This window comes from Cryphonectria parasitica, assembly GCF_011745365.1.
Source record: "Cryphonectria parasitica EP155 unplaced genomic scaffold M406scaffold_9, whole genome shotgun sequence".
In the NCBI taxonomy this organism is placed as follows: Eukaryota; Fungi; Ascomycota; class Sordariomycetes; order Diaporthales; family Cryphonectriaceae; genus Cryphonectria; species Cryphonectria parasitica.
In genome coordinates, this window is record NW_024468917.1 from 609,804 (window position 1) to 633,425 (window position 23,622).

Genomic DNA, 23,622 nt, shown 5'->3' on the forward strand with positions numbered 1-23,622 from the left:
AATATTCTTTGCGCGTGATCAAGTCATCCCTTTCCCGCCAACATTCTTTGTCTCGAAGGAGGTGTGGTGTGGTAGTGCGCAATGATTAACACTGCAGGCTCATAGTGATTATCGCTAGAGCCTTGTTCTGGGCTATATCAATCTCCAGCGAGGTGTGTTCTCAGGTGTTGTACCAGTAGTATTGACCCACTAAAAAGCGAGCTCTGGACCCTAGAATTAGCCCACTGCATATACTGTTATGCAGGAGATAAGTACTAAACAGGGTATAGAAATCAGTATGCGTCTCCCCTTCTTATTGCCTCGCTCAGCTTGAAGTCAACAAAATTTACATTTCTTCGCTTTTACATATGGCACAAGACATCTATTGAATAGCAGTTGCTTCATCCAGCTTGTATGCTGTATAACCGGACTAACCAGTAGAATCTGCCGAACGCGTCAGCTCTGTTTGCCAATCCGGCACTCGGCTTGCCTATCTCTAACGCATATGTAATTGCCAGCCATCAAAACAAGCAATTCAGCGGCTATGATGAACTCACGCTATGTTGAACCCCAGACATATCTCCCGCTGGTGCGCCAGAATCACCTGTTGAGCAACAAAAGTAGCTTTGTGCGACAGGTGCTCCTGAATTAAACTTTTTCCTGTCTTCAGTTCTGAGTTCCGGCTTGTCGGAGGGAGGGGCAGATCTTCCACTACTTAAGCATTTCTGTCTTAGGCGATCATCCCGCCCGGAAACTCGTCACATCATCATCATCATCATCATCACATCATCAGGGCCTCCTCGTCTCCCTGGATTAATTCTGGACACGCAACTGAGAGTGTGCATCGTCTTTTGTCAAGCGATCCACGAATCAGGAAGTGTGTGGGGGCACTCCTCCTCAATCATATGAAATAGAATATACAAACCCACATAACAACTGTTCGCTGGCGGTCTTTTGACGTCCTCGTCACTGAAAATCTACTTAACATCAGCGACGATGGCGTCCACCGCCACATCCATCTCCCCAGCCGGCACGGGCGTCGTCACCAGGGCCCAGCTCGCCGAGGTGGTCAGGGCCATCCGAAAATGCCCCATCATTGACAACCACGCGCACCCGCTCCTCAAGCCCGACTCGCTCGCCAAGCACCCCCTCCTGGCCATCACCACCGAGGCCGCGGGCGACGCCATCTACGCCACCTCCACCAGCCTGGCCCACATCCGCGGCGTCCGGCAGCTCGCGCACGTGCTCGGCTGCGGCCAGACCTGGGAGGCCGTCGTCGCCGCCATCGAGCAGAGGCGCTTCGACGACTACGACGAGTGGATCGGCGAGTGCCTGCAGGGGGTGCAGACGATCCTGGTGGACGACGGCCTCGACGCCGCCGAGGAGGTGCAGGACTATGCCTGGCACGACGCCTTCACGCGCAGCGCCTGCAAGCGCATCGTGCGCCTCGAGGCCGTCGCGGGCCGCATCGTGCACAGGTTTGCGCTGGCGTTCCGGGACGAGGGCGAGGACCTGGAGGAGCTGTTCGACAAGGCCGTCGAGGAGTTCGAGGTGGAGATCCGCGAGGCCATCGCGGACCCCGAGGTCGTGGGGTTCAAGTCTGTCATCTGCTACCGCACGGGGCTCGACATCCCTGCCGCGGTGGACGTCACGCTCGCGAAGAGGTCGTTTGACGAGCTGGTGTCGGACTATGCGGGCCACACGACCGGGCTGGCGAGGATACAGCACCCTGGGCTGAATGACCTCCTCGTCCATAGGACTGCGGCGCTCATCAGTGAGATGCCGGGCCATCACAAGAAGCCGATCCAGTTCCATACGGGGTTGGGGGATAACGACATCACGCTGGCCAAGTCGTCGCCTAGCCATCTGCAGGACTTTATTCGGACGTATCCCACGGTCCCGATCGTGCTGCTTCATGCGAGTTATCCTTTTACGCGGGAGCTTGGGTATCTGGCTACTGTGTATTCCAATGTCTATGCTGTATGCAGGTTTTTCACTCCCCTCCCCCCCCCCTTTTTTTTATGTCCAAGCCTTTTTCCGACATTGACACGCAAACTCGCAACAGGACATTGGTGAGATCTTTCCCTTTGTGAGCAAAGATGGGCAGGAAAAGGCCGTTCGCCAGATTCTAGAACTCTGTCCGTGGTCCAAGATCCTCTGGAGCACTGACGGTAAGTAGCTTGATCCGATCTCCCTCCTCCCTCCTCCCTTGATCTCTTGATCCGATACTAAACATCTCTATACGGCATGCAGGTCATTGGTTCCCTGAGACATACCTTCTGGCTATCCTGCAGGTCCGGGAAGTGCTTGAATCAGTACGCCAGTCTCTCATTGACATGTTTCCCAGTTGTTTCGTCCTGTCACATGACTGACTGATCAATTCAGGTTCTCTGTGAGTATGTTCGCAGGGGAGCCATCAGTTGGAAGGCCGCCATCAAGCTGGCAAAAGACGTTCTCTTCGGCAACTCCAACAAGCTGTACCACCTCGAGCTCGACTTCACAGAGTGGGGAGAGACAACAGACAACGAAGGCGACGTGGAGATGGAACTGGAAGAAACCGACCTCGACATCTTCACTCGCTTTCTTCGAGGCAAGCAGGCCCCCGACTTTGTGCGCATCTCATGGACAGACACGGTCGCCTTTCCACGCATGAGGATGATCCCTTTCCGGAAATTCATCACATCCCTAGAGGAAGGGAGGCGCACCGATATTGGCATCACAAAAGCAGTCTTCGGACTTCTGCAGCACGACTGGATAGCGCCCGGCTTCAGCGCAACGGGCGAGTACAGACTGCACCCAGATTTCTCGTCCCTTCGAGCTGGGCCGATCCCAGGGCATGTCAGCATGTACGGCGAATTCAGGGAGAAGGACAGCTCGACGGTCCCTCTCTGCCCGAGAACACAGCTACAGAGGGCACAAGAGCTCGGCGCACAACAAGGCCTTGCCTTTCTCGTCGGTTTCGAGATCGAGTTCGTGCTCCTCGAGAGGGCCGACACCAAGTCGAGCCCTTCTTGCTACCAGGCCCTCACCAACGATGGCCATTCCTGGTCCACCTCGCGCTTTTTTGCAGACCCAAAAATCTCCAAACTCCTTGCCGACATTGTCAGGACCCTCGAGTCCATGGACATATTTGTCGAGCAGATCCACCCCGAGAGCGCACCGGGTCAGTTTGAGCTCGTCCTGCCTTCTTTACCGCCGGTGGCTGCGGTCGACACGCTCTTGCACACGAGAGAGGTGATTGCTGCCATGGCTATCGCCGCGGGTTACAAGTTTACCCTGCACCCAAAACCCTTTGCGGAGGCATGTGGCACGGCGGCGCATGCGCACATTTCCATATCCTCCGCCGGCGGGGGAGGCGTCAGGAAGGAGGTGTATGAGCCGTTTTATGCTGGGATACTAAAACACCTGCGAGGCATTGCAGCGTTCACTTGTAGCAATCCTGCCAGCTACGAGCGAGTGGCTGATGGGGTGTGGGCGGGTGGAAGGTCGGTCTCTTCCCAGCCTCACGCAGGCTCTTTGTCGTCTGAACAAACTTGAAAGGCATGAAAACTGACACAGACCAGATGGGTGACCTGGGGCACCCAAAACCGAGAAACGCCGCTGCGCAAGATCGAAGACAGCCACTGGGAGGTGAAATGCCTCGACGGCCTCGCCAACGCCTACCTGGCCATCGCCGCGCTGCTCCTCGCCGGCATTCATGGTGTCGCGACGGGAGAAGAGCTGGTCTGGGCGGATTGCGAAATCGACCCGGCGGGCATGACGGACAACGACCGCAGAGAGCTGAGGGTGACAGAGATGCTGCCTGCCAACCTGGAAGAGGCGCTTGCGGCGCTTGAGGGGAATGAAGAGCTGGTGGAGCTGGTTGGGGCGGAGCTGGTGGAGAAGTATTGCGCAGTCAAGAGGTTTGAGATTAAGTTCTTACATTCTCTGGATGATGCGAAGAGGAGGGAGTGGATCATGCAACGGTATTGAAGATGCATGGAAAGGGGCCATATTGAGGGCTGCGTTGCAGAAGGAAAGGGCAAAGGAAGCTAGCTAAGCCCAGGTTCGCTGAAGCTATCTGGGAAGCAGGGCAGGTGCGCCTGCCTGGCACGCACGGGCCGACGAGTCACTGGTCCTCACACAAACCCAAGGTCAAGTTAGTCGTCAGTCTGGAGAAGGGGAAAAAAGCAATCTCATTGCCAAATGCCATCTGGTTTCCCAGCATCCACACTCGAATTACGTGCTCTCCTTCGCAATTGTTTCCATGGCCTTCACATACTCACCCACCTTCTTGGCCCCAACAAGCGTAAGATCCCTCCGCCGCCCCTCAAACATGATATGCGGCACCGAGTCGATCCCGTTCAGAGCAGACTCCCTCAGCAGCGCCTTCAGCTCCATCAAGCCTTCTCCTTCGTCCTCCACCACGACCCTCCTCGCCTCTCCTTCCTCGATGCCAGCCTCTATGCAAGCTGCAACCAGCGTCTCATGTGAGCTCAGGTCCTTTTCCTCTTCAAAGTACATCCTGTACAGCGCGTCCACGATCCGGCTCGCCCTCGTCTGCCCCTGCTGTGCCTCGCCTTTGCCGACGTCCCCATCTGCATCCACCTCCTGGAAATACTGCACCACCCGATGCGCCTGCAGCGTATCCCCCACCAACCCGCCAAACCGAAACTCAATCCCCTCCTCCCGCCCAAGCTCCTCCATCGCCCCCACAAACGCCGCCGTCCGCTCCTCGGAGCCGAGGTATTTAGTGTCCCTATACCAGGCGTGCTTGTCCTGCGCGGGGCCGAAGGCTGGGTAGAGCTGGTGCGGGAGGATGTGCAGGTGGAAGGCTGCTTTGGTGGTTGTGTCTTGGGGGAGCTGGGTGAGCGCTGTTTCTAGGCGTTTCTTGGCTAGGTAGGTCCAGGGGCAGACGAGGTCTAAGGTGAAGGTGATTTGGGAATTGTACATATTGGATCTTATTGAGGGTTTGCTTGTGTTTTGGTTTAGTACACTAAAGTGGTCATGATGAGGCGGTATGGTTATGGTTTGAGAGAGCATGATTTAACCATCAACCGGGTTCATAGCCTGCGGGGAAGCAAGCTTACAGCAGAGAGGCACCGGCGATGGAGTGAAGGGTAATGATTGATTAGACTAACCCCCCCCCCCCCCTCCCCCTCCGATCCGGACAGACGGCAGATGTCCGGCCATCCAGCCGGCTGATCTCTCCCTCTCTCTTTAAATTTTTGGTCCAAGAACATGTAGAGTAAAAATTCGTCTTTTTTTGTTGAGCCACGATGCACTTTATAAGGAATCGCTCGGATGATTATTCAAGTAAGTAATCACTGCTGTGCCGCACAGCTTCTCCCCCGGCCATCCTTGGCAATTACTTGATTCGCCCACAGCAGCTCCGTCGGCCTTTTTCGATCCAAAGCCTCAATCAAATACTCAGTCTCTTGTCCGTGTCCAACACAGAAAACCTACCGCAAGTTCATCACTGCGAAAGGACATGATCCTCTGCTTCTTTGCTCTTTGCCAATGCTTCAAACTCCTATTGCCTGAATCAGAGGCATGTCATACTCCCATAATTAAATCACCGGCTCCGTTCGGCAATACTCTGTCGTATGCCTTGCAATTTCGGACCTGGGGGTGGCTGAGGACCCCAGGAAATCCCCGACCAAGTACCCCAGAAAGCCAAAGAATAATGGAGATGTTACCGTAAGACGCTGTAAGCGCGCATCCTTGGTGGAGGATCACAGCAGGTGCTACGTCAGTAACATACACGTAGCTTGGAGAGGGACGGACAGCGAAGAGCAAAGACAGAACGGGGGAAGCCAATGGAAGCGTCAGCTTCGGCGATTTCTTTTTCTTGCTTAGCGAGGGGCAGCATTACGGATTTGCATTTACACACTCTCTCCTTCTCTTATCGCCTGTCATGCCTGAACCCGACAGTTTGCAGCATGCAAAACTTGTGGCCAATTCCATTGATCCAATCCTTATGCTATAAGCCAAATACGCAACGCACTGCACTGGAATGCATCATCATGGTTAACAAATAAGGTCCCCTTACATTATCCTATCTATACCAGCTAAACTGGATTCATCCATTACCCTTTCTAGTCATTCCCATACGTTTTAAGATTTCCATTTCAAGTAATTCCCTTCTCCGAATGGTCCGTGCTTACCGGAGGTTTTCTTTTTCTTATCTTCTTCTTCCTCTTGTCCTCTCTCTCCGAATCCTACGCCCCGAGATGAGCACCTTGCCCAACGGACAGCGAATGGATTGCCGAGAGCCGGTATTTATTATGCTTTGGCCGTGACAGCGGTGAAGTCAGCCAGCAAAAGACGGGACAACAAATCATAACTCTAACTTTTGCCAACTCACACACAGACTCACACATACACGCACACACAGAGTCTCCTAGGTCTCACTTACATCCCATGCCTCCCCCCCCCCTCCCCTCCGCTTTCTTACGTGTAGGCCGAGATCTGCATAATCACAGCACAAAGCATCAGTAAGCACGTAATACCAGAGCTTCTTGATTGCCACCTCAGGAGGGGGGCCCCGGTGGGTTTAGTGTCTTTCTCTTGTCTCTTGTGAGGTGTCACTCACTTGTTGTGACGAGAGCCTTGGATAATTCCAAGACATGGTTTTGTTCCCTCTCCTTCCCCCCTTCCCTCGGGCCCCTGTACATTGAGGTCAGACCTTGTCTGGTCGTGACAATGATTACCGGTTTAGGTGGCTGGTTGGTCTGGGGCCCGAGTCTTTGAAGGATTGCTTGAGAAACAGAGAGATGGCCGGCCAGTGTTTAATGTAGGGCGGCTGTCCTCCTTCATACATGCGTCACGGAGCTATAGCGTGCATCTCTTGCTCCTCTCTCTATACTCCTTATCCTCTCTCTCGTTTTCGGAGACTCCGGAACGAGGCACGGCACGACACCCGTTACGATATTCGGCGTCGGACTCCGGACTACGGACTTATTGTGGCGTGGTCATCCTTTCTCGATTGGTCTCCATGCTGGATGCCTTACTTTCCTCTATTATACAAGTTCGGACTTTTCAGAGCAATTCCATTCATCTTTCTTCCGCTTCCATCGCTTCCCTCCAAGGAACGGTGCTGAATCGGGCGATACGCCGCCCCCCCCCCCTCTCCCAAATTTGCGTGACAAACCATAATACCTTACCTAGATACCTAAGCACCTAGAGGATCTTATCTTTTTGTTCCTCATAGTGCGGCAGATCTCATACCCGGGGATAGCGCTGAAAAGGACTGCAGCGCTGTCGCCGTTGCCATTCTGCCACGCCTACCTTGCCTTGATGTGTTGTGCGCATCTCTCTCTCTCTCTCTCTCTCTCTCTTTTTCAGGACACCATCCGGGGGGTTCCCTTAACACACACGCAAACGCACACAGACGCCAAAGGATCCTGAATCCTACCGGTTCCACACTAGCTGAAGGGCCTTTACCCAGGGTAATACTACGTGGGAGGTTTCTCCATCTTTTGTGGCATTGCATTTACTTAGTTCCCTTGGTATCCTTTTTTTCTTCTCTCTTACCGTGATAAATTATTATACGGAATGGGAAGCGGGACGAAGTGAGACCTCATTCAAAGACAACGACGACATTTGGCGCTCCAGTCTCTCTCACCTTTGCTCTCACACGCAAGATGATAGCACAAACAACCACAACCCGTAAAGACGCCGCCCCCGACACCCCCATGAGAGATCACCCCGTCGTAGGCCAAGCACAGGTCTACAGCAGCCCCATCACCACCTCCCCAGACAAGCCCACCGGCCTCGACGAGGTCAAAGATGTCACCACCACCATCAACACGGAGAATCCCCCTTCTTCGCCAACGACAGCCAAACGCCTGGCCTGCGAGCGCTGTCACAACCAGAAGCTGCGCTGCGCCCGCCAGCACGACAGGCTCAGCTGCGATAGGTGTCTGGCGGCCAATGCCACCTGCACAGAGAGGATACCGCGGCGGCTAGGCCGCCCCCACTCCACTAACGCTTCGGTCAGCAAGACGACGGCCAAGAAGCGCCGCCAGCGTCCTGTGCTGCACCAGACTGCCACCCCACCGTCTAGTGTAGGCCAGCCTGCGTCTTCAACAAAGGGCATCAGCAGTAGTAGAAAGTCCTTGAGTGGAGAGTCGACGACGACAGCAGCTGATGACGCAGTGGTGTCTAATCATCACCATGAGTTTATCACCGACCTTAGCGCGGCGGTCATTCTCGAGCCCACGCCACCGTTGTCTCTCCCGGAAAGGCGGCAGAGCCCTTGGCCGCTCAATGGGTTGCTTTCACCAAGTGACTGTCCCAGCCCGTTCGACTGGAGCGTAAGCGACGCCGAGAACACGTCGGCGGGCCAGCAGCAGCAACAACAGCAACAGCTCGACGACAGCTGCCACGCTCTCTTCCCAGGTGCCTTGATCGGCGGTCTGGGCGGCGGGCTCAACTCGCTGATGCCATCCTTTGAGGACGCGTCTGATGCATTGCTGGTGAACAACAACCACCACCACCAGCACCACCAGCACCATCACCCTCACGTGGGTGGTGGCGATCCAATGACAGTCGAGAGCGCATCCCCAACCACATCAATGACTCAGGACCCCGTCGAGAGGCTGACAAGCCTCCACCTCGAGTTGTACCAGTGCCTCAACTCGTTCAGGACCATCGAGCACCAGGGCCTCGTTGCCAGAGGCGAGCCAGAGACCGACAGCCTCGCTGTCGCCTCCGCCCTGGACTGGGTGGAGCGCCTCTTCCAGGCGGCAGAGGAGTTCATCGAGATCCTAAAGCAGGGTTTCGTGGGCCCTGACGCAGCCCTGCAGTACGCATCACCCGCATCGCCGCTTATGCTGGATGAGGAGGCCGAGATGCTGCACCAGCCTTCACCGCCGCCCTCAACGTCGTCAGGTCTGGACAGCGCGACGGGCCTGATGGTCGTCAGCTGCTACGTCCGCCTCCTCCAGATTTTCGAGAGCTTCGCCTCGGTGCTGCCGGCCACGCTGGATGCCTGCTGCGCCGCCAGTGCCAGCCTGCTTGGGGTGCGCATCGGGAGTTTTTGCCCTACGGTCGACAGAAAACTGAGCACCGTCTTCATCGTACAGTACGTCTACCACCTCCTGGATGGTATCTGCGGTGCTGTCGAGGCGTCTGTCGGGACACAGGGCGTTCATGGACCTACTCTTGTGGATGCGAGGAATTCGGAGGGGAGGGTGAGGGAGCGCATATCCACCAGCGTAAACATATCCTGTTTGTAGTCTGTATGATCGCATATAGAAATTAGAGAGACGATTTTGGGAGAAGACAGCGGGGCTATCTTTTTCAGAGGTCATGGGAGAGAAACTCTATTAAAAGGCTTCACTATGGAAGGAAAGAAAGAAGGGAAGAAACCAGCCTAAGCTAGGCTGGCTGAATCAATCAATCTATCCAGGGAAGGCGCGGCAGGTGGCTGCCAGATACATCCGGCCCAGCAAGTCACTGGGTCTCGCACAGATTTGTTATTGCGAACAAAGATGCGTCAATATTCAACATGACGCTGCTGGCGAGATGGAATAGGAACTGTCTTTTGTTTGGAGGGGTGGACGATGGAGACACGGAATCTTTTTTATTTTTTATTTGTTTGAGTCATCAGTTGGAAAACCACTCGGTCCAACACTCATCTTTTCAACAATGATACCCCCTTTTAGTTTTGGTAGAAGTTTAGAAACAAAACAAGAGGTTCGAAAGGAGGACGCTACATCTTGTTATTATATCTCTTGTTCATCACTCTTTCGGCGTCGTGGGTGGAGTATCAGGATGCTCCTCTCCCAACAAAAAGGCGTCTGTCTTCCGGTCAAGAGACGGCCTCCGATACACTCGAGGGTCTTTCATCCATTCCTCCAGCTCCTGCACAGCCCGCCTGGGCTCCGCACGAAAGTCCTTAAAGTACTGCTGGATCAGAGCCGGGCTGAACTTGGCATCCTGGATCTTGTCGGAAAACTCCTTGGCCAGCACATAAATGTCCTCGTCCGTCCAGTCCTCCATCTCTGGGTGCTTCAGCCTTGTCTCGCGGGACATGTGCTGGCCCCAGCGCGTGCCCGTATACGCGTTGATAAACATATCCTCGGCCTGCTTCTTGGTTGTCTTGGTGAAGGAGATGATGCGGTCGGCTCGGCCTGTTCGGATGAGGGCTTCGTCTAGGTTCTCGATGTGGTTGGTTGTCATGATCAGGATGCGGCCTAAGAGAGGTGAGAAAGGAACGTCAAGCTTTTTTGTTCCTGTCATAAATTTGGGTTTGACTTGCCCTCTGAAGCTGCTACTCCATCTATCGCGTTCAGCAATCCGCTCAGTGTCACCGTGTTCTCGCGCGTCCTGGACCGTGACTCTTTCCCTCCATGGCCTCTCCCCGTCGCGGCCCGTGCGATATTGGCCTCCCCATCAGACGACCTCGAGTCAGAGTCATCGTCTTCTTCCGAATCCACGTCTTTGTCGTCGGCTTCCTTTTGGTCCTTGGGGAGATTCCTTGACAGTGGCTGTGTAGCATCGACGTCCTCAAGCAAGACGATACAGTGGCGAGGGAGGCTACAGAAGAGCGACTCAATGTCGCTATCATTGAGGCCCGGTGACGAGAGGTTGATCATGTACACTGGCAGACCAAAGTCGCTAGCCAGGGCGAAGGCCAGGGAAGACTTGCCCGTACCGGGTGGTCCGCTGAAGAGGTAGCCGAGACGGAGAGGGAGGCCTTTCTCCCGGTACCATAAGACACCTGAGCGGGTGAGGAAGTTCCTGATGTCGGTGATGATCACGTCCTTTTGCTGCTCGTCAAGGACGACTGTACTCAGGGGACGGCGCAGTCTTGATTTGCTCCGGCCCCAGTAGGGTTTTTGGCTGAGTTGGTGCCACGGGGACGCAGGACTGTAAATTATGGTTTTGTCACAGTTCTGCGCGGCGTCGTCTTTTAATATCTTCACGAGCAGCTCCCTCAATGGCTCTTTGGTCCTTCTGTTAGTGAGTGATGAAACCTGATACTATATCGTGTCCTTTCTTTTGCTTTCTCTTCTTTATTTGTTCTCTCCGTTTTTCGGAGAAACACAAGAGATGAGATTCAGGCGGCAGAACTTGAAATGTAAGTTTACTTGCCAGTGCTTCGCCTCCAGTTGAAGCAGTAAATGTCAAGCCAATTATCGGGTGCCTCTCTTCCGTGAAACTCAAGTTTCTGGATCCAAAGCAGGCTTTTTAGAACCTCTGTGCATGAGAGAGGAAGGAGAGACCAGCGGGTGCACTCGAGCAGGTCGTACCTTGTCTTTGCGCTCGATCATCCAGAAGTATGACCATCCCGACCAAAACCGAATCTGGGTTATTTCGGGCAGGAAATCAGGGACCTATCATATCAAAAGAGATCAGTCATTTTGCAATGAACCCCTGCTTCCGTCCTTTATTACACTCTAAGATATAGTCAATCACTCACAACTTCGTTCAGCAGTCGCCCAATATCAATCTTGTCCTCCGAATCCGGAACCACAATTTTATCCTCGAAGAACCCCCCACGCCATGAGATCTTGGCCGTGTTAACAGAGGCAAGCTGCTCATGGTGTCTGATCGTCCAGTCCACCACATTCTGATACATGGTACAGTTCTCATGCATAGAGATCTTGGTATAACAGGTAACGAGCACTAAATCCCGAATCGCTTTCCAGGCCGAGTATACTATGTGAGACAGGGCTAGCGATGATAGCACGCCCAGACTGAACAAGCCGAGTTTCGTCCCCAGCACCAGGTGGATCAACACATCGACATTGAGGCCGTTGATGAAGGTTTCTACGGCGGGGAAGTATGCGAGAATGCTGCGCCAGTTCATCCAGATCGCCACTGAGGAGAGGGTCTGGAGAGAGGGCAGAACTTCCATGGCCGTCCGTGGTTATCTGTCTTAAATCAGGTGATGATCCAGCCGTTGAGTCGGACTCGAAAAGGATGGCCTGTGTGGGTGAATAACAGTCAGCCAGCCCAGTGGATGGATTTGATAGAGTCAGAGATGGGCAGAGCAAGTTGACAAGAATCTTGAAGTCTCTTTCTTTCCAGAGGCTGATTCTGGAATTCCGATTTTTATGTGGACGGCAGTTACGATGCGCTCGCGTAGATAACTATTTTCTTGTGTCCAGGCGACCAAGGCTCATAAGGCTCTTTGACATCCCACATCGGTCACCGCAGGCGCACTTGAGAAGTACGGTAACAAAGGACAAGAATCTTCGGCGGTGTATCTTGTAGTGTAATGGTATCCAATTACTTCCAAGGTCATGCAACGTGCGGGAGGTTGCAGGGTGGCAACGAAAGCGTCGACCTGTGGAAAGCCGTGGTGCTGCCAGTCATAGGTTAGTTCTGTCGCCTCGTTTTTGTCCTTCTTGGATGATCCCCTTCTCCTCATGGGACTAAATAGTCCCATGTGTGACGTGCATCACTCCATGAATCTAGACCTCTAGGCCTGAAGGCTCATGCAGTATATAGCACTTCTGCCTGAACGTTGACGTGGTCATATCTTGCATGAACATTTCAACGTGAACTTTCTCCTCGAAAAGGCTTGCGCTAAAATATAGTGTCTTTGAAAGGCATATGTTGAGAGAGAAAAAAGATGTTCTGTTATCATCATCAAACAGCATCCAGCGAGTCATTGAAGTCCCCTAGTCAGATAGCCTTTGGTGAGAGAAATGGCTATGTAGATCCAGTTCAAATTGGACATACTTGTCACGTTCCACCGCAGGACAAAAAACACAAGGTCTTAATATGCTATACTCTGTACTCCATAAAGGTAGTAGTGCGCAGCCGGCCGCGTGGGACAGGTGAGCTACGGATCTCTTCGCGTGGAATCCAGCAACCGTCCTATAAGAAGGATAAAGCTCTGGAGCACTGCATGTCATGCGCGACGTGAGGTTAGCCTCGGAATTGTGCAGAAAAGGTCACGCGTCTAAGTCCATCGTCTCACCTGAGGCTGCTTGTCCCTGTCTTTCATGCCCAGCCTTGTTTGATTCGCTACACAAGGGGCCATGATGAACTGGCCACATTTTGGCCTACCAGCTGAAGACTGGTATATTCCAGGCCGTCTGTTTTCCAAATAGATTTCCGGTCCCCCCAGCCCCCTTCTTCATTTTTCTCCAATTAATCTCCTTTCTTTTTCAATAAAAAAATAATATTCTCTTGCTGGCTGGCTGATTCGGGACGATGCTCCGGCACTCCACACGACACGTGCCTTAGAGATAAGGATGACTGCATGGGGTCTTTTCGACATGTTCCACTCAAGTAGAGCAAGCCTGCATTCAAAGAAGGTAAAGTGTCGGAGTCTTTCAATCCCGTGCGTTCAATAGTCAGAAACCCGTGGGTATGGACAGGGCGAGAGGCCAGCAGAGTATAATAGCAGCGCCTTGTATCTAGTGCTAGATCGGGATAGAGAAAAGCAAATGTAGGCTTCAGACAGTGGAGAAAGTGTGGGTGACCTTTGACGGTCAGCCAGCCGCATGGAGGCTGACAAATAGGGTAGTCATCTCTGCAGATGACGCTGCAGCTGGATGGTAAAGAAGCCAAGAAGGGGATAAGAATGAGTTCAGAAATGTTAGGCAAAACGGAAATGATTATGTCATAAGGTAGCATATGGAGAAGCCTTGATTCCAACCAAGTATGGTGACATTATTAGGCTCTGCAGTCAGTGGTCCACAGCGTAAGAAGTGTAGTTTGATAGTAGGTAAGAGAGCTAAAGAGGGCTAAAAGCATATTGCAGCAATTAACTTTCAGACCTCTAGGCATACCTGCGAGGATTTGGTTCTGTTCTGCTTACCGGTGCTGGATTTGTTCAGGTGCATTCGACTTGGCTCAAGCAGTGGTTGTGAGTTGTTCTGGAGCCTCAGCCTCGTGTAAGTCGAAAGGTGGGGAGATCCACCCATCCTTCCTCTTCCTCTAATTTTAGACCCCCACCCAAGCCCACCCCTGCGGGTGACGAATGCAGACGGCGCGTTTTTAACCGGGGTCGATCGTCCCAATTACTGCTACCTGTCCTCAGTGCCGTGTGAAAGTAAGGTCCCCTACTTTGTGAATTAAGTTTAGCAGGGAGACCACAAACTCCCGCGCCCAGAGCCTTTGCAAGCTCTACGAAAATATATCGACAACCAGACTGCTCAATTGGATGAGCCGAATAACGCAAAACGGGGGCTGATAGGGGACAGTTCGACAAGATCTTTGAACGACGTGTTCACGCTGGCGAACATCCCCTGCGGCGATCAGAGAAGGCTCCGGCGCACGCTGGTGTTTCTCTCGAAACGACCTCCTCGCGGCGGGGACAGCACCACCTACCATCTTCCACGAAGCTCTCCACGAGACGATATAGCCAAGAAACGTTGAGATCAACTCACGGCGACGACATTCGGGCTTCATTTGGACCTTGCAAGATTTCTCTCATAGCCTCTCGCCATGGACTGGCAATCACAACAGACCCAGTACGGCGGCAGCCCGTACTCGGATGCGCCTCTCCACGCTCCTTCGCCCATGAACGGCTTCAAGGACACCAGTCTAGATGAGGATGCTTTTGGCGCAAAGGGTAGCATAGTGAGCGCATTCGATGCATTTCGTAAGTACCTCTGGCGCCCCCTCTCCATCTCGAATGCATAGCAGTAAACCGAAAGCTAACCCGCGTTGCCCTCCTCCCCTCCTTTGTTGCAGCCAAATCCAAACCTCAATACGTAACGCGCACCTCGGGCGGCGGCAAATGGACAGTCGCCATGATCCTCGTCACACTCGTCCTCGTGTGGTCCGAGCTGGCCCGCTGGTGGCGCGGCGTCGAGACGCACACCTTCGCGGTCGAAAAAGGCGTCGGCCACAGCCTGCAGATCAACCTGGACATGGTGGTACGCATGGCATGCAACGACCTGCACATCAACGTGCAGGATGCCTCAGGCGACCGTATCCTGGCCGGAAACAAGCTGAAGCGCGAGAGTACCATGTGGACACACTGGGTCGACAAGAAGGGCACGCACAAGCTCAACAGGGACGAGCAGGGCCGCATCGTTACCGGCGAGGGCTGGGTGGCCATGCACGGCCACGACGAGGGCTTTGGCGAGGAGCATATCCATGATATCGTCAGGCTGGGCACCAAGAGGGCCAAGTGGGCCAAGACTCCCAAGGTCAAGGGCGGCGCCAACAATGCAGACTCGTGCCGTATCTTTGGGAGCCTGGACCTGAACAAGGTGCAGGGTGATTTCCACGTCACTGCCCGTGGCCATGGGTATCTCGAGTTTGGGGAGCATCTGGATCACAGCAGTACGTTGCCAAGCACAAACACATACACGCACCCTCTGTTTTTCTCGCCCCCTCCTGCTCCATGTCTCCTTTATGCTAGAGGTAGAGGGAAAGGAAAGAAGAAGAAGAGAGAGAAAAAAAGAGAACCTGACTGACTTAAATACTCACACAGATTTCAACTTCTCCCACATTGTTAACGAGCTCTCCTTCGGCGGCTTCTACCCCTCTCTCGAAAACCCCCTCGACCGCACCGTCAACATCGCCGCGAACCACTTCCACAAGTTCCAATACTTCATGTCCATCGTTCCCACGATCTACAGCGTCGGCCCCGCGAGCCCCTACAACGCCGACACGTTGTTCACCAACCAGTACGCCGTGACGGAGCAGAGCCACGAAGTCAGCGAAAACATCTTCCCCGGCGTCTTCTTCAAGTACGACATCGAGCCCATCCTCCTGCAGATCGAGGAGTCGCGCGACAGCTTTGTTGTCTTCATCGTCAAGGTCATCAATATTCTCAGTGGAGCGCTGGTGGCGGGCCACTGGGGGTTTACGCTGACCGAGTGGGCCAGAGAGACCTGGGGAAAGAAGAGGAGAAGAGCAAACACCGGCATGATTGGATTCGAGAAGGGTTCGTATGAAGACTGAGCGGCGAGGCAGAGAAGGGGAGATTTTGGTCAGTGGTGGATTTGCTATCCTCTGTTTTTGGGGGGAGGTTTGTATAATGTCTTGCATTCCTGAATATACCATTTTCTGGCATATATAGAACAGGCACTGGCGCAGGTCATAAAAAATTCTGATTACCATGATTTAACTTCAGCTACCACTGCTACTTCTTTGATTCCTTCGAGATCCCACACCAGACCTCTTGGGCGATTACCCCACCACTCTCTCAAGACACTTGTGGCTTGACCAAGCGTCCCCAGATCCGAGGCATAACCATATGCGCCTCCATATCAGTGTCAATGTCCACAGATTCCCACTCAGCAGCCTGGATCAAGGCCTCTCGAGTCACTCGGTCCAGACGGCATCCGCCAACGACACTAGGCCAGATCAGACACCAAAGCCCTACCAAAACCCCGTCAGCACCACTGAACAGCCAAACAAACAGCCTTAAAAGGACTTTCCCCCCTTTTGGGCGACAACTTACATTGAACAGCCCTCGAAACAAGGTCTGTATTCCGGCAGTGCTCCCAGAAGATAAGCTCGCCACCGGGCCTCAGCAGCCTATGCATCTCCCGGACGTGCTCCTCGAGATTCGGGAGGGAACACTAAGCCACCACAAAACCCCCCCGTCAGAAACACCAGGCTTTGCCTACGAAAAATGCATACTGAATGTCGAAGCAGTCGAAGAAGAGAAAGGAAAGGTATCGAACTCACCATGACTTGCGCGCTGAGCACACAATCAACACTCCCCTCCCCCAGCCCATACCGCGCCAGCACCTCTCTGTCCTCGATCCCACACGGAATGAGCGTATACTTGCCGTCCAGCCCGACTTTGGACGTCTGGAGCCGGTCGAGAAAGGCGCGCCTGAAGCTCGTGTTGGGCTCGACGCCGTAGATGTGCTCGACCTTGGACGCGTCGAAGTGCGGGAGCTGGATGCCGGCCCCGGGGCCGAGGTCGAGCACGATGCCGTGGGCGGAGGCGACGAGGCCGGGGACGGCGGTTGTGGCCTCGAACTGGGCGATGTTGTGGCCTGGAATTGGAAGGCTGTGTGAGCGTGGAATGGGCAGAAGAAGATAGGAAAAAAGGAGAAGAGAAGGAGTGAGGAAGGGGAAAGGAAAAAGAGACAGGTGTTGTTGAGGAAAACAAACGCAGGGTGGAAAATACTCACTGGCTGACGAGTACCAATCCGCAAACGCCTGGTCGTGAAGCTCGCGGTTGGCGCGGCCGAAAAGTAAACCCACATGACCCCGACGCAAGCCCGCCCAAAGAAATCTCATGTAGCCTGCGCAGGTTTTGTTTTCCCGGTTAGCCCTGCATCTTAGGAGGTGGGCAGAAGGGTGGGGGTCCCAAAATAAATCCGGATCATGGAATTTTTACTCACGGGATAGTGCGGACTGAGCTTTCTGACCTACGCCAATGTAATCCTCCAACCTGGCCGAGAGCCTTAAGCGCGGCATAAAGCCAGACGGAGGAACATTGTCCGTGGTGGAAGACATGGAGGGTGAAGCAAGACTACTTGATGTTGTTGTTAGTATAAAATATTGACCTTGGGGAGGGGGATACAAGTGATTTCTCCTAGGGAAGCCCGTTGGGTGAGAGGGAGAGGAAGACAAAGGTAGTAAGTTTTGAGAGGCACAAGAGGTGGGCGAGGGCAGACAATTTATATGTTGGGTGGCACATAGTCTCGACGGGGTGAACAGTGGGTACTTGGGTAAACGTCAGAATATTGATCCGGCCCGAGGGCACGAGATAGGTTAGGGGTCCAGATTCGAAAGAACATACATAAGAGACCCAAGCACGAGGGTGTTTGAGGTGGGAAGTCGGGCTAAGGTGCTGCTGCGTTGCACCCAGACAATGTCAGCATGAAGGAGGCCAATAGTCTCACACGCCTTTCCCGGGGTCTGCTGCTCAACCCCGGCCAGGAGTGGAGGAGGTTGACCTCGTGCGTGCCTGAGAGTGTGTGCAGGCTCCAGTCCAACGCTTAGCCTGTGGTCCGTTGTCAAGGGTCCAAGTGGTAAAATGTGATAAGACTATCGTCGTCTAATCAAACTCCTGGCCATGATGCAAGGTATCAAGATCTATGTGCGTGTATCGTCGCTCGTTCCAACTTCTTCCTTGTCATTCGTTCTTCATATCCCCATAAGATCAGCGCTGTTCCAGCCCACTGCCCTCTTCGCTCCCAGCCAGAGTTCAAACAACGTCAGCTTCACCTCGACGCGGAGGAAGCTAAATGATGCGGCCAGCAGCCTGAGCATGTTGGACGGGTGGAAGTAGGACCCGTGCTCCCGTATCTGCTCGAGCTGCTCGTTGAATACGGTCCGCATGCAGTACCTTGCAAGGATCATAAAGTTGCGGATGGGGCCCTGCCGAGTATGGAGACTCTCGTCCAGGCTGCGCGTGAGGTCGTTGGTCTTCAGGATGAGCAGAATCACCCTAGGTACCTGACCAAGCAGCTGCACAAGGTCTGCAAGCAGACCCTCCTGTAGGGCGCCTCCCATTGTCTTCTTCTCGTCCTCCGACTTGGGCTTCATGATCGACGATTGCACCACGCTGAAATCGCGGCCCGTGATGGCGGATGCGAAGAGAGGGAACTGCTCGTCTGTGATGCCAGCGACATCTTTCGTATGCTTCTTCATCTGTTCCATATCGCCTTCGATGACGGCTAGCCACATCTTAGCGTACGAACGGCGTATGTCGGACGGTATATCTCGGTAGAGGCCATGATCGTAGAGTATCACATCGAAGTTGGCACCATATCTCCGCGAGTCGTTCTTCCGGATTGAGATATTGCCACCGTGTGGGTCACAATGCAGTGGCGCACCCTCGCCAAAGATCATCTCGTTGAAGATGCGAGCGAGCGTCGCCGAGACCTCGTCGCGGTCGATGCCCTGTGAGTCCAGGTATTCCAGGTCGTCCAGTCTGTGGCCCGACTCGCACGCCATCACGAGGATCCGTTTCTTTGCCCACAACACAGAAGGGATGATGAGCGGCAGTTTCGGGTAGTTGGCGAAGTGAGCCTTCATGCGCATGGCGTTCTGGGCTTCACACTGGAAATCGAGCTCCTGCGGCAGGGACAGGTCCATCTCTTTTGACAGCCACTCGAGGTCGTACTCCGGAAAGAACCTCTTCAGCGTCGAGAAGGTGTATCTCGTCAGCGCCAGGTCGAGGGGCGCCCATTGTGCCAGGGTCGGGTGCTGGACTTTCACCGCCACCTTCTGATCCGTCTCTTTGATCGTGGCCAGGTGTACCTGCGCCAGGGAGGCGGCGCCGATCGGCTCGTGGGCAAAATCGGAGAAGTAGTCGGCCAGATCTTCTCCCGTGTCTCTCTTGAACATTTCCTCGATCGACTCGTAAGACGAGACCGGGCACTTGTCCTGTAGCGGGATGAATGTCGACGTCCATTCGTTGGGCAGGAGGTAGTTCATCGCGCTCTGGGATACATAGTCAGCAAGGACAAGTCGGAGCTCAGTCCTCTCGACATTCTGGACAGCAGGTACATACCAGGTGCTGGCCCAGCTTGATAAATATTCCGCCATTCTTCTCTAATACCCTGAGCGTCCTCTCCGCACATCTCTTGTGGCAGCTCTTCAGTAGCGTGTCTTTCTCCTCTGCATCGGTAACCTTATCGCGCTGATTCAACGTGGTTCGGTAGCTGAACAAGGTGGTGTCAGAAAAATCGGCATGCTAGAAGGATCATGGCTCAGGACGACCGACTCGTTTATGCAGATGAACAGGGCCGAAGCCACCCTGCCTGCCCGTTCCGTGCCCTCAAAGGTGCTCTTCACATCTTCTGCGACAGCCAAAACACTCGCGCCTGCTCCTGCGATACTGGCATAGAGAAGGACTCTTCCTTTAGGCCGCGGAGGGGGCGTCGATGTTCTTGATGAGTATGCTCGTTTGCTTGCGCCGTCCTGACGTGTGCCTATTGGAGCTCGATTTCGGGTTGCCCTCAGGTATGGGCTGCGGCATGATGTACACGTCCACTGCGACTGCCGTGCCGATAAGGGACGCAGAAGCGTCGGAAGGATAGAAGCCGCCTTCATGCTTCAAGGGTCGACATTGGTCCGAAGGAAGGGATATTATAACATGTAAAAGGTGGTTTTGAATAATTGCATCTTCTTGTCGAGATAAAGAAGGGACGGCAGAGACAATCGTCGGCTTGCAGAGGCGTACCCGACAGATTGCAAGTTATCGTTCACGTCGCCCAAGCACAAAGCGACTTTTTTTTTCTGCCGAGCATACTGCGGCAACTCACGGAGCAGCATCCTCGGCTGATTATGGCGGCGCATGGTAGGGTCCGCTCACACCACCTTCCGGTCCCGGTCTGACTTGTGCAGGGGTTCATCCAACCTCAGCGTCCGCAGTCATATAAGCAACCTTTGGCAACAACTCGACGACGTAAAGTGACGCCTTTCTCAGAGATGTTGTGCTGCCGTCATGACATATGAACACCAGCAGGAGCACAAGGGCTGGGAAACTTCTCGTGTGGGCCCCGAGAGCCACGTAAGAAGCCACAATCTCCTCACGAGGCGCTGTAGTCAAATACAGCCGAGCATGTAGTAAGGCCTATAACTGTGATGGGCGCGTCTCTCATTCTAGAGGACCTGGAGACAGATTGAGAACTGTATGATGCATACGCTGTCGAGGACGATAATCAATCTCTCTGAGGTGGAGAATGAAGCAGAAAATTCAAGACAAATGGAAATGGACCTCGAATGCACACATACATGTTTGCAATGATTGCTCACGTAACATTTGTTCAATATGTAACCTCCACTTTCGACGATCTGCTCCGGCGAGCTTCTTGCCCCTATCCATATGTGCGAGGGCCAATAACGCACCAGCCAGCCAACGGCCAGGCCTGTTGATAACCCTGGATCGTTCGGCCCTGTGCCTTCAATTCTTTTCTCTCCTTTCCTTCCACGCGTATAATATCCTTTCATTAGTCTACGACAGCCCGTCCTGCATGTTGAGAGCCACTTCGTCACCGCCGCCCCGTCCAGTCCGCTCATGTTGGCCGCATGAAGTTTTCCTCCTTCCAGGTGCTTAAGGCTACTGCCACCAGTGCTACGGTGCGTGCTTTACAGTAATTGCCTGTTCCCTCTCAGGAAACACCCCGGCCTCCAAAAAGCAATTTCATACTTATGCAAGTCAGCTTTAATGCAGAAGCACTACTCCTGTGCAGTCGCAGGATCCTTCCAGGTCTAATCTTGCAGTGTTGCAAGTGGCGCTTTTTGTTGTGGGGAGCAGGAACCTGTGGCATTAAAAGCAGAGTCACTACAGGTGCAATATTTGCGATGATGATTATTACTACCGAGTGCAGTGGGTCTAGATCCAGAATCGAACTGGATGCGTCATCAGTATGAAATATATACAGGCCAGAAGAGAGTTCGACCAGTATGTCGCTTAAACTCTTAATGCAGCTCAATTGTCTGACTAACATGAGATTCCAAGGCCTATGGCGCCTAAAGGATCCCCCCTGATGGGGGAATGCTATTCCCGATCAGGGTAACGACATCTCCCCATGATGGCATGCCGGTGCGCCGAAAATGAGGATTGATATGCTGGACTCACTCTCGTTGAAAACCCATGATCCTTCCCCTGCTGCACGAGTCATCCATGGCATGTCTACCTCCTGTCAACGAGTCGACACACGCGTCTCGTCCGCCGACTAGCAAACCATCACGCAACGCTCATCAAGACGAAACCGCCAGCGAACCCACAGCAGAAGCCATCCCGCATTAAGAACCTTGACACGAGACATTCTCAAACAGGATACAGGCCGCCACCAACCCCAGGTTCAGGATTGTCTAGTTTTTATGTTGCTTTCTTATACACCGGGAGCAAGGGGCCGCGAGCCATGCATGCATCGCAGCAACGAGTCCAGACCCTCTGGGAAGCAAGGCCAAGGAACCTGCGGCCCTGCGCCTCACGCGCCCCCAGCCAACGCTGCTTAGATGAACCTGCCATCCCCTGAGAAGAAATTAGAACGGGGAATTTGTTTGGCAGACTAGTTTGGCGATGATGCTTTTGAGGCTCGTTTGTTTTTAACTTTGGAAATGAGTGGCTCCTACAGCCCTTACCGGATTTGTGGAATCGTGAAATCCGCAACGACCGGCCTTGACGGCTCTCTTGCGTAGGATCTCATATAGAATAGCCTCTGTCGCCCCGAGGTCGTAATCATGAACTTAAATTTTCTTCTCTTGTAGGCCGCTTCTGTTATAAGTCCTGTCGCTCTTTCTCTTCGATTTAAATCGCTTGTGCGAGTATACCAGTCTTTACCATTCGACACATTCTTTTCTGTTTTGTTTTACTTATCTTGCAGTGCAATAGTCATTGCGTCCAGGCCGGAGCCTTTGCCCATCCATTCTCTTGCATCAACGAAATTTACCGTTCACTTCGACACCATGAGGTTTCAATCTGTTGTTCTGGCCCTGTCGGCCATATCTGCCGCGTCCGCTGCCGCCTGTCCAAAGAAGGCCAGGGCCTCACAGTCGAGCTCCGTCACGGAGGCTGTCGAGCCCACCTCTTCTGCATCCGCTTTAGTTGCTGCCATTCCAAGTGCCGCCTCCGACTCGTCTTCAGAGATTATCGCCACGAGCTCTGTGGCCACTAGCAGCGCCACTGTGATCGCCGTAACCTCTGAGGCTGCAGCTACCAGCAGCGCAACCTCCACGTCTGCGGCATCCCCCTCAGTCGTCTCCTCCACGGCGTCTGTAGAGGTTGCTGTGGCCATCAGCTCCTCGGCCGCTTCATCTGACTCCTCCACCTCCACCTCGAGCACTAGCTCCGCCGTCACGAGTGGGGAGGCGACGTTCTACGGCGGCAACCTGAGCGGTGGAGCGTGCTCTTTCACCACCCTGTCGACCATCCCCAACAGTCTGTTCGGCACAGCCTACTCGGGTGCCGTGTGGGACAACGCTGCCGAGTGCGGTGCATGTGTCAATGTCACCGGCCCCAACGGCAACTCCATCACCGCCATGGTAAGCGCGCTCTCTCCCCAAGCCCCAGTGCACATACCCGGCTGAGCTCGCACTAACAATACTTCCAGATCGTCGACGAGTGCCCCGAGTGTGCCTCTGGCCACCTCGACCTCTTCGAGGACGCCTTCCTGGAGCTGGGCACCGCCTCTGAGGGCATCATCGACATCAGCTACACGTTCGTGTCGTGCGGCATCACCTCGCCCATCGTGCTGGTCAACAAGTCCGGGACGTCGGCGTACTGGTTCTCGATGCAGGTCGTGAACTCCAACGAGGCTGTCGAGAGCCTCGAGGTCAGCACAGATGGCGGGAGCACCTGGCAGAGCACGACGCGCTCGACCTACAATTTCTTTGAGAACTCGAGCGGCTTCGGGACGGACACCGTCGATGTGCGCGTGACGAGCACTAGTGGTGGCACCATCACAGTCAGCGATGTCAGCGTTGCCAGCGAGGCGTCGGCGACGGCGGCATCAAACTTCTCTTGAGAGGGCCTTGGCAGATTATTCTTCTCTTTGGGGCATTTCTGTGAATGAGTTGTGCAGAACGGTGTTTACATTCTGCTGTACATATTTAGCATACAAACGAAGCCGAGACTCTGGGGTTTACTAAGGAAATGTTCATCGCATCTCTAGGCCACATTCGCCGCCTGTCTCCTTGGTTGCACGATTGCCTGATGTTGTCATAGCCTGAATACATGAACAACGACGAGTATATGGTCCATATATGTTCTTGTTCATGTAGGCTGCCCCATGTGCCGTTGTGGACGAGGCCGGATCTCTT

The 23,622-nt window shown here is 53.9% G+C and overlaps 8 protein-coding genes across 8 annotated transcripts; 4 read left to right on the forward strand and 4 right to left on the reverse strand.

Annotated features, from left to right (window-relative positions):
- Positions 1 to 523: 523 nt before the first annotated feature.
- M406DRAFT_63795 (uncharacterized protein) lies at positions 524 to 3,951 on the forward strand (the record flags this gene model as incomplete). Its single annotated transcript, XM_040924854.1, has 6 exons — positions 524 to 616; positions 1,036 to 1,959; positions 2,045 to 2,150; positions 2,233 to 2,294; positions 2,365 to 3,464; positions 3,543 to 3,951. The coding sequence occupies 6 exons, from the start codon at positions 524 to 526 to the stop codon at positions 3,949 to 3,951; spliced, it is 2,694 nt and encodes an 897-aa protein (XP_040771576.1).
- Positions 3,952 to 4,197: 246 nt separating this feature from the next.
- On the reverse strand, positions 4,198 to 4,803 carry M406DRAFT_223559 (uncharacterized protein; the record flags this gene model as incomplete). The annotated part of the gene is made up of 1 exon (XM_040915657.1): positions 4,198 to 4,803. A coding segment is annotated over one exon (606 nt), but the record flags the coding sequence as incomplete, so codon positions are not given.
- A 2,752-nt stretch (positions 4,804 to 7,555) lies between these two features.
- On the forward strand, positions 7,556 to 9,366 carry M406DRAFT_324389 (uncharacterized protein). The gene is made up of 2 exons (XM_040919864.1): positions 7,556 to 7,708; positions 8,823 to 9,366. The coding sequence occupies exon 2, from the start codon at positions 8,877 to 8,879 to the stop codon at positions 9,198 to 9,200; it is 324 nt and encodes a 107-aa protein (XP_040771578.1). The 5' UTR covers positions 7,556 to 7,708; positions 8,823 to 8,876; the 3' UTR covers positions 9,201 to 9,366.
- A 438-nt stretch (positions 9,367 to 9,804) lies between these two features.
- M406DRAFT_232943 (P-loop containing nucleoside triphosphate hydrolase protein) lies at positions 9,805 to 10,769 on the reverse strand (the record flags this gene model as incomplete). The annotated part of the gene is made up of 4 exons (XM_040915924.1): positions 9,805 to 9,982; positions 10,028 to 10,188; positions 10,242 to 10,304; positions 10,404 to 10,769. Coding segments are annotated over 4 exons (768 nt in total), but the record flags the coding sequence as incomplete, so codon positions are not given.
- Positions 10,770 to 14,665: 3,896 nt separating this feature from the next.
- On the forward strand, positions 14,666 to 16,013 carry M406DRAFT_358245 (DUF1692-domain-containing protein). Its single transcript, XM_040923841.1, has 2 exons — positions 14,666 to 15,219; positions 15,371 to 16,013. The coding sequence occupies exons 1-2, from the start codon at positions 14,682 to 14,684 to the stop codon at positions 15,841 to 15,843; spliced, it is 1,011 nt and encodes a 336-aa protein (XP_040771580.1). The 5' UTR covers positions 14,666 to 14,681; the 3' UTR covers positions 15,844 to 16,013.
- Positions 16,014 to 16,581: 568 nt separating this feature from the next.
- On the reverse strand, positions 16,582 to 17,437 carry M406DRAFT_358247 (uncharacterized protein; the record flags this gene model as incomplete). The annotated part of the gene is made up of 3 exons (XM_040923842.1): positions 17,244 to 17,437; positions 17,031 to 17,144; positions 16,582 to 16,892 (listed from the first exon to the last, which is right to left on the reverse strand). Coding segments are annotated over exons 1-3 (540 nt in total), but the record flags the coding sequence as incomplete, so codon positions are not given.
- A 425-nt stretch (positions 17,438 to 17,862) lies between these two features.
- Positions 17,863 to 19,905, reverse strand: M406DRAFT_295967 (ABC1-domain-containing protein; the record flags this gene model as incomplete). The annotated part of the gene is made up of 3 exons (XM_040919219.1): positions 17,863 to 19,293; positions 19,364 to 19,514; positions 19,577 to 19,905. 3 exons carry the CDS (start codon positions 19,903 to 19,905, stop codon positions 17,992 to 17,994), a joined length of 1,782 nt encoding a protein of 593 aa, XP_040771582.1. The 3' UTR covers positions 17,863 to 17,991.
- A 2,742-nt stretch (positions 19,906 to 22,647) lies between these two features.
- M406DRAFT_19616 (expansin-related) lies at positions 22,648 to 23,321 on the forward strand (the record flags this gene model as incomplete). The annotated part of the gene is made up of 2 exons (XM_040915440.1): positions 22,648 to 22,845; positions 22,914 to 23,321. Coding segments are annotated over 2 exons (606 nt in total), but the record flags the coding sequence as incomplete, so codon positions are not given.
- Between the last annotated feature and the right edge of the window lie 301 nt (positions 23,322 to 23,622).

Excerpts from the sequence above, each read along its gene's own strand:
- M406DRAFT_324389 (XM_040919864.1), top strand. The coding sequence starts at position 8,877 with ATGGTCGTCAGCTGCTACGTCCGCCTCCTCCAGATTTTCGAGAGCTTC.
- M406DRAFT_358245 (XM_040923841.1), top strand. The coding sequence starts at position 14,682 with ATGATCCTCGTCACACTCGTCCTCGTGTGGTCCGAGCTGGCCCGCTGG. Across the intron at positions 15,220-15,370 it reads GGAGCATCTGGATCACAGCA|ATTTCAACTTCTCCCACATT; the intron begins GTACGTTGCCAA and ends ATACTCACACAG.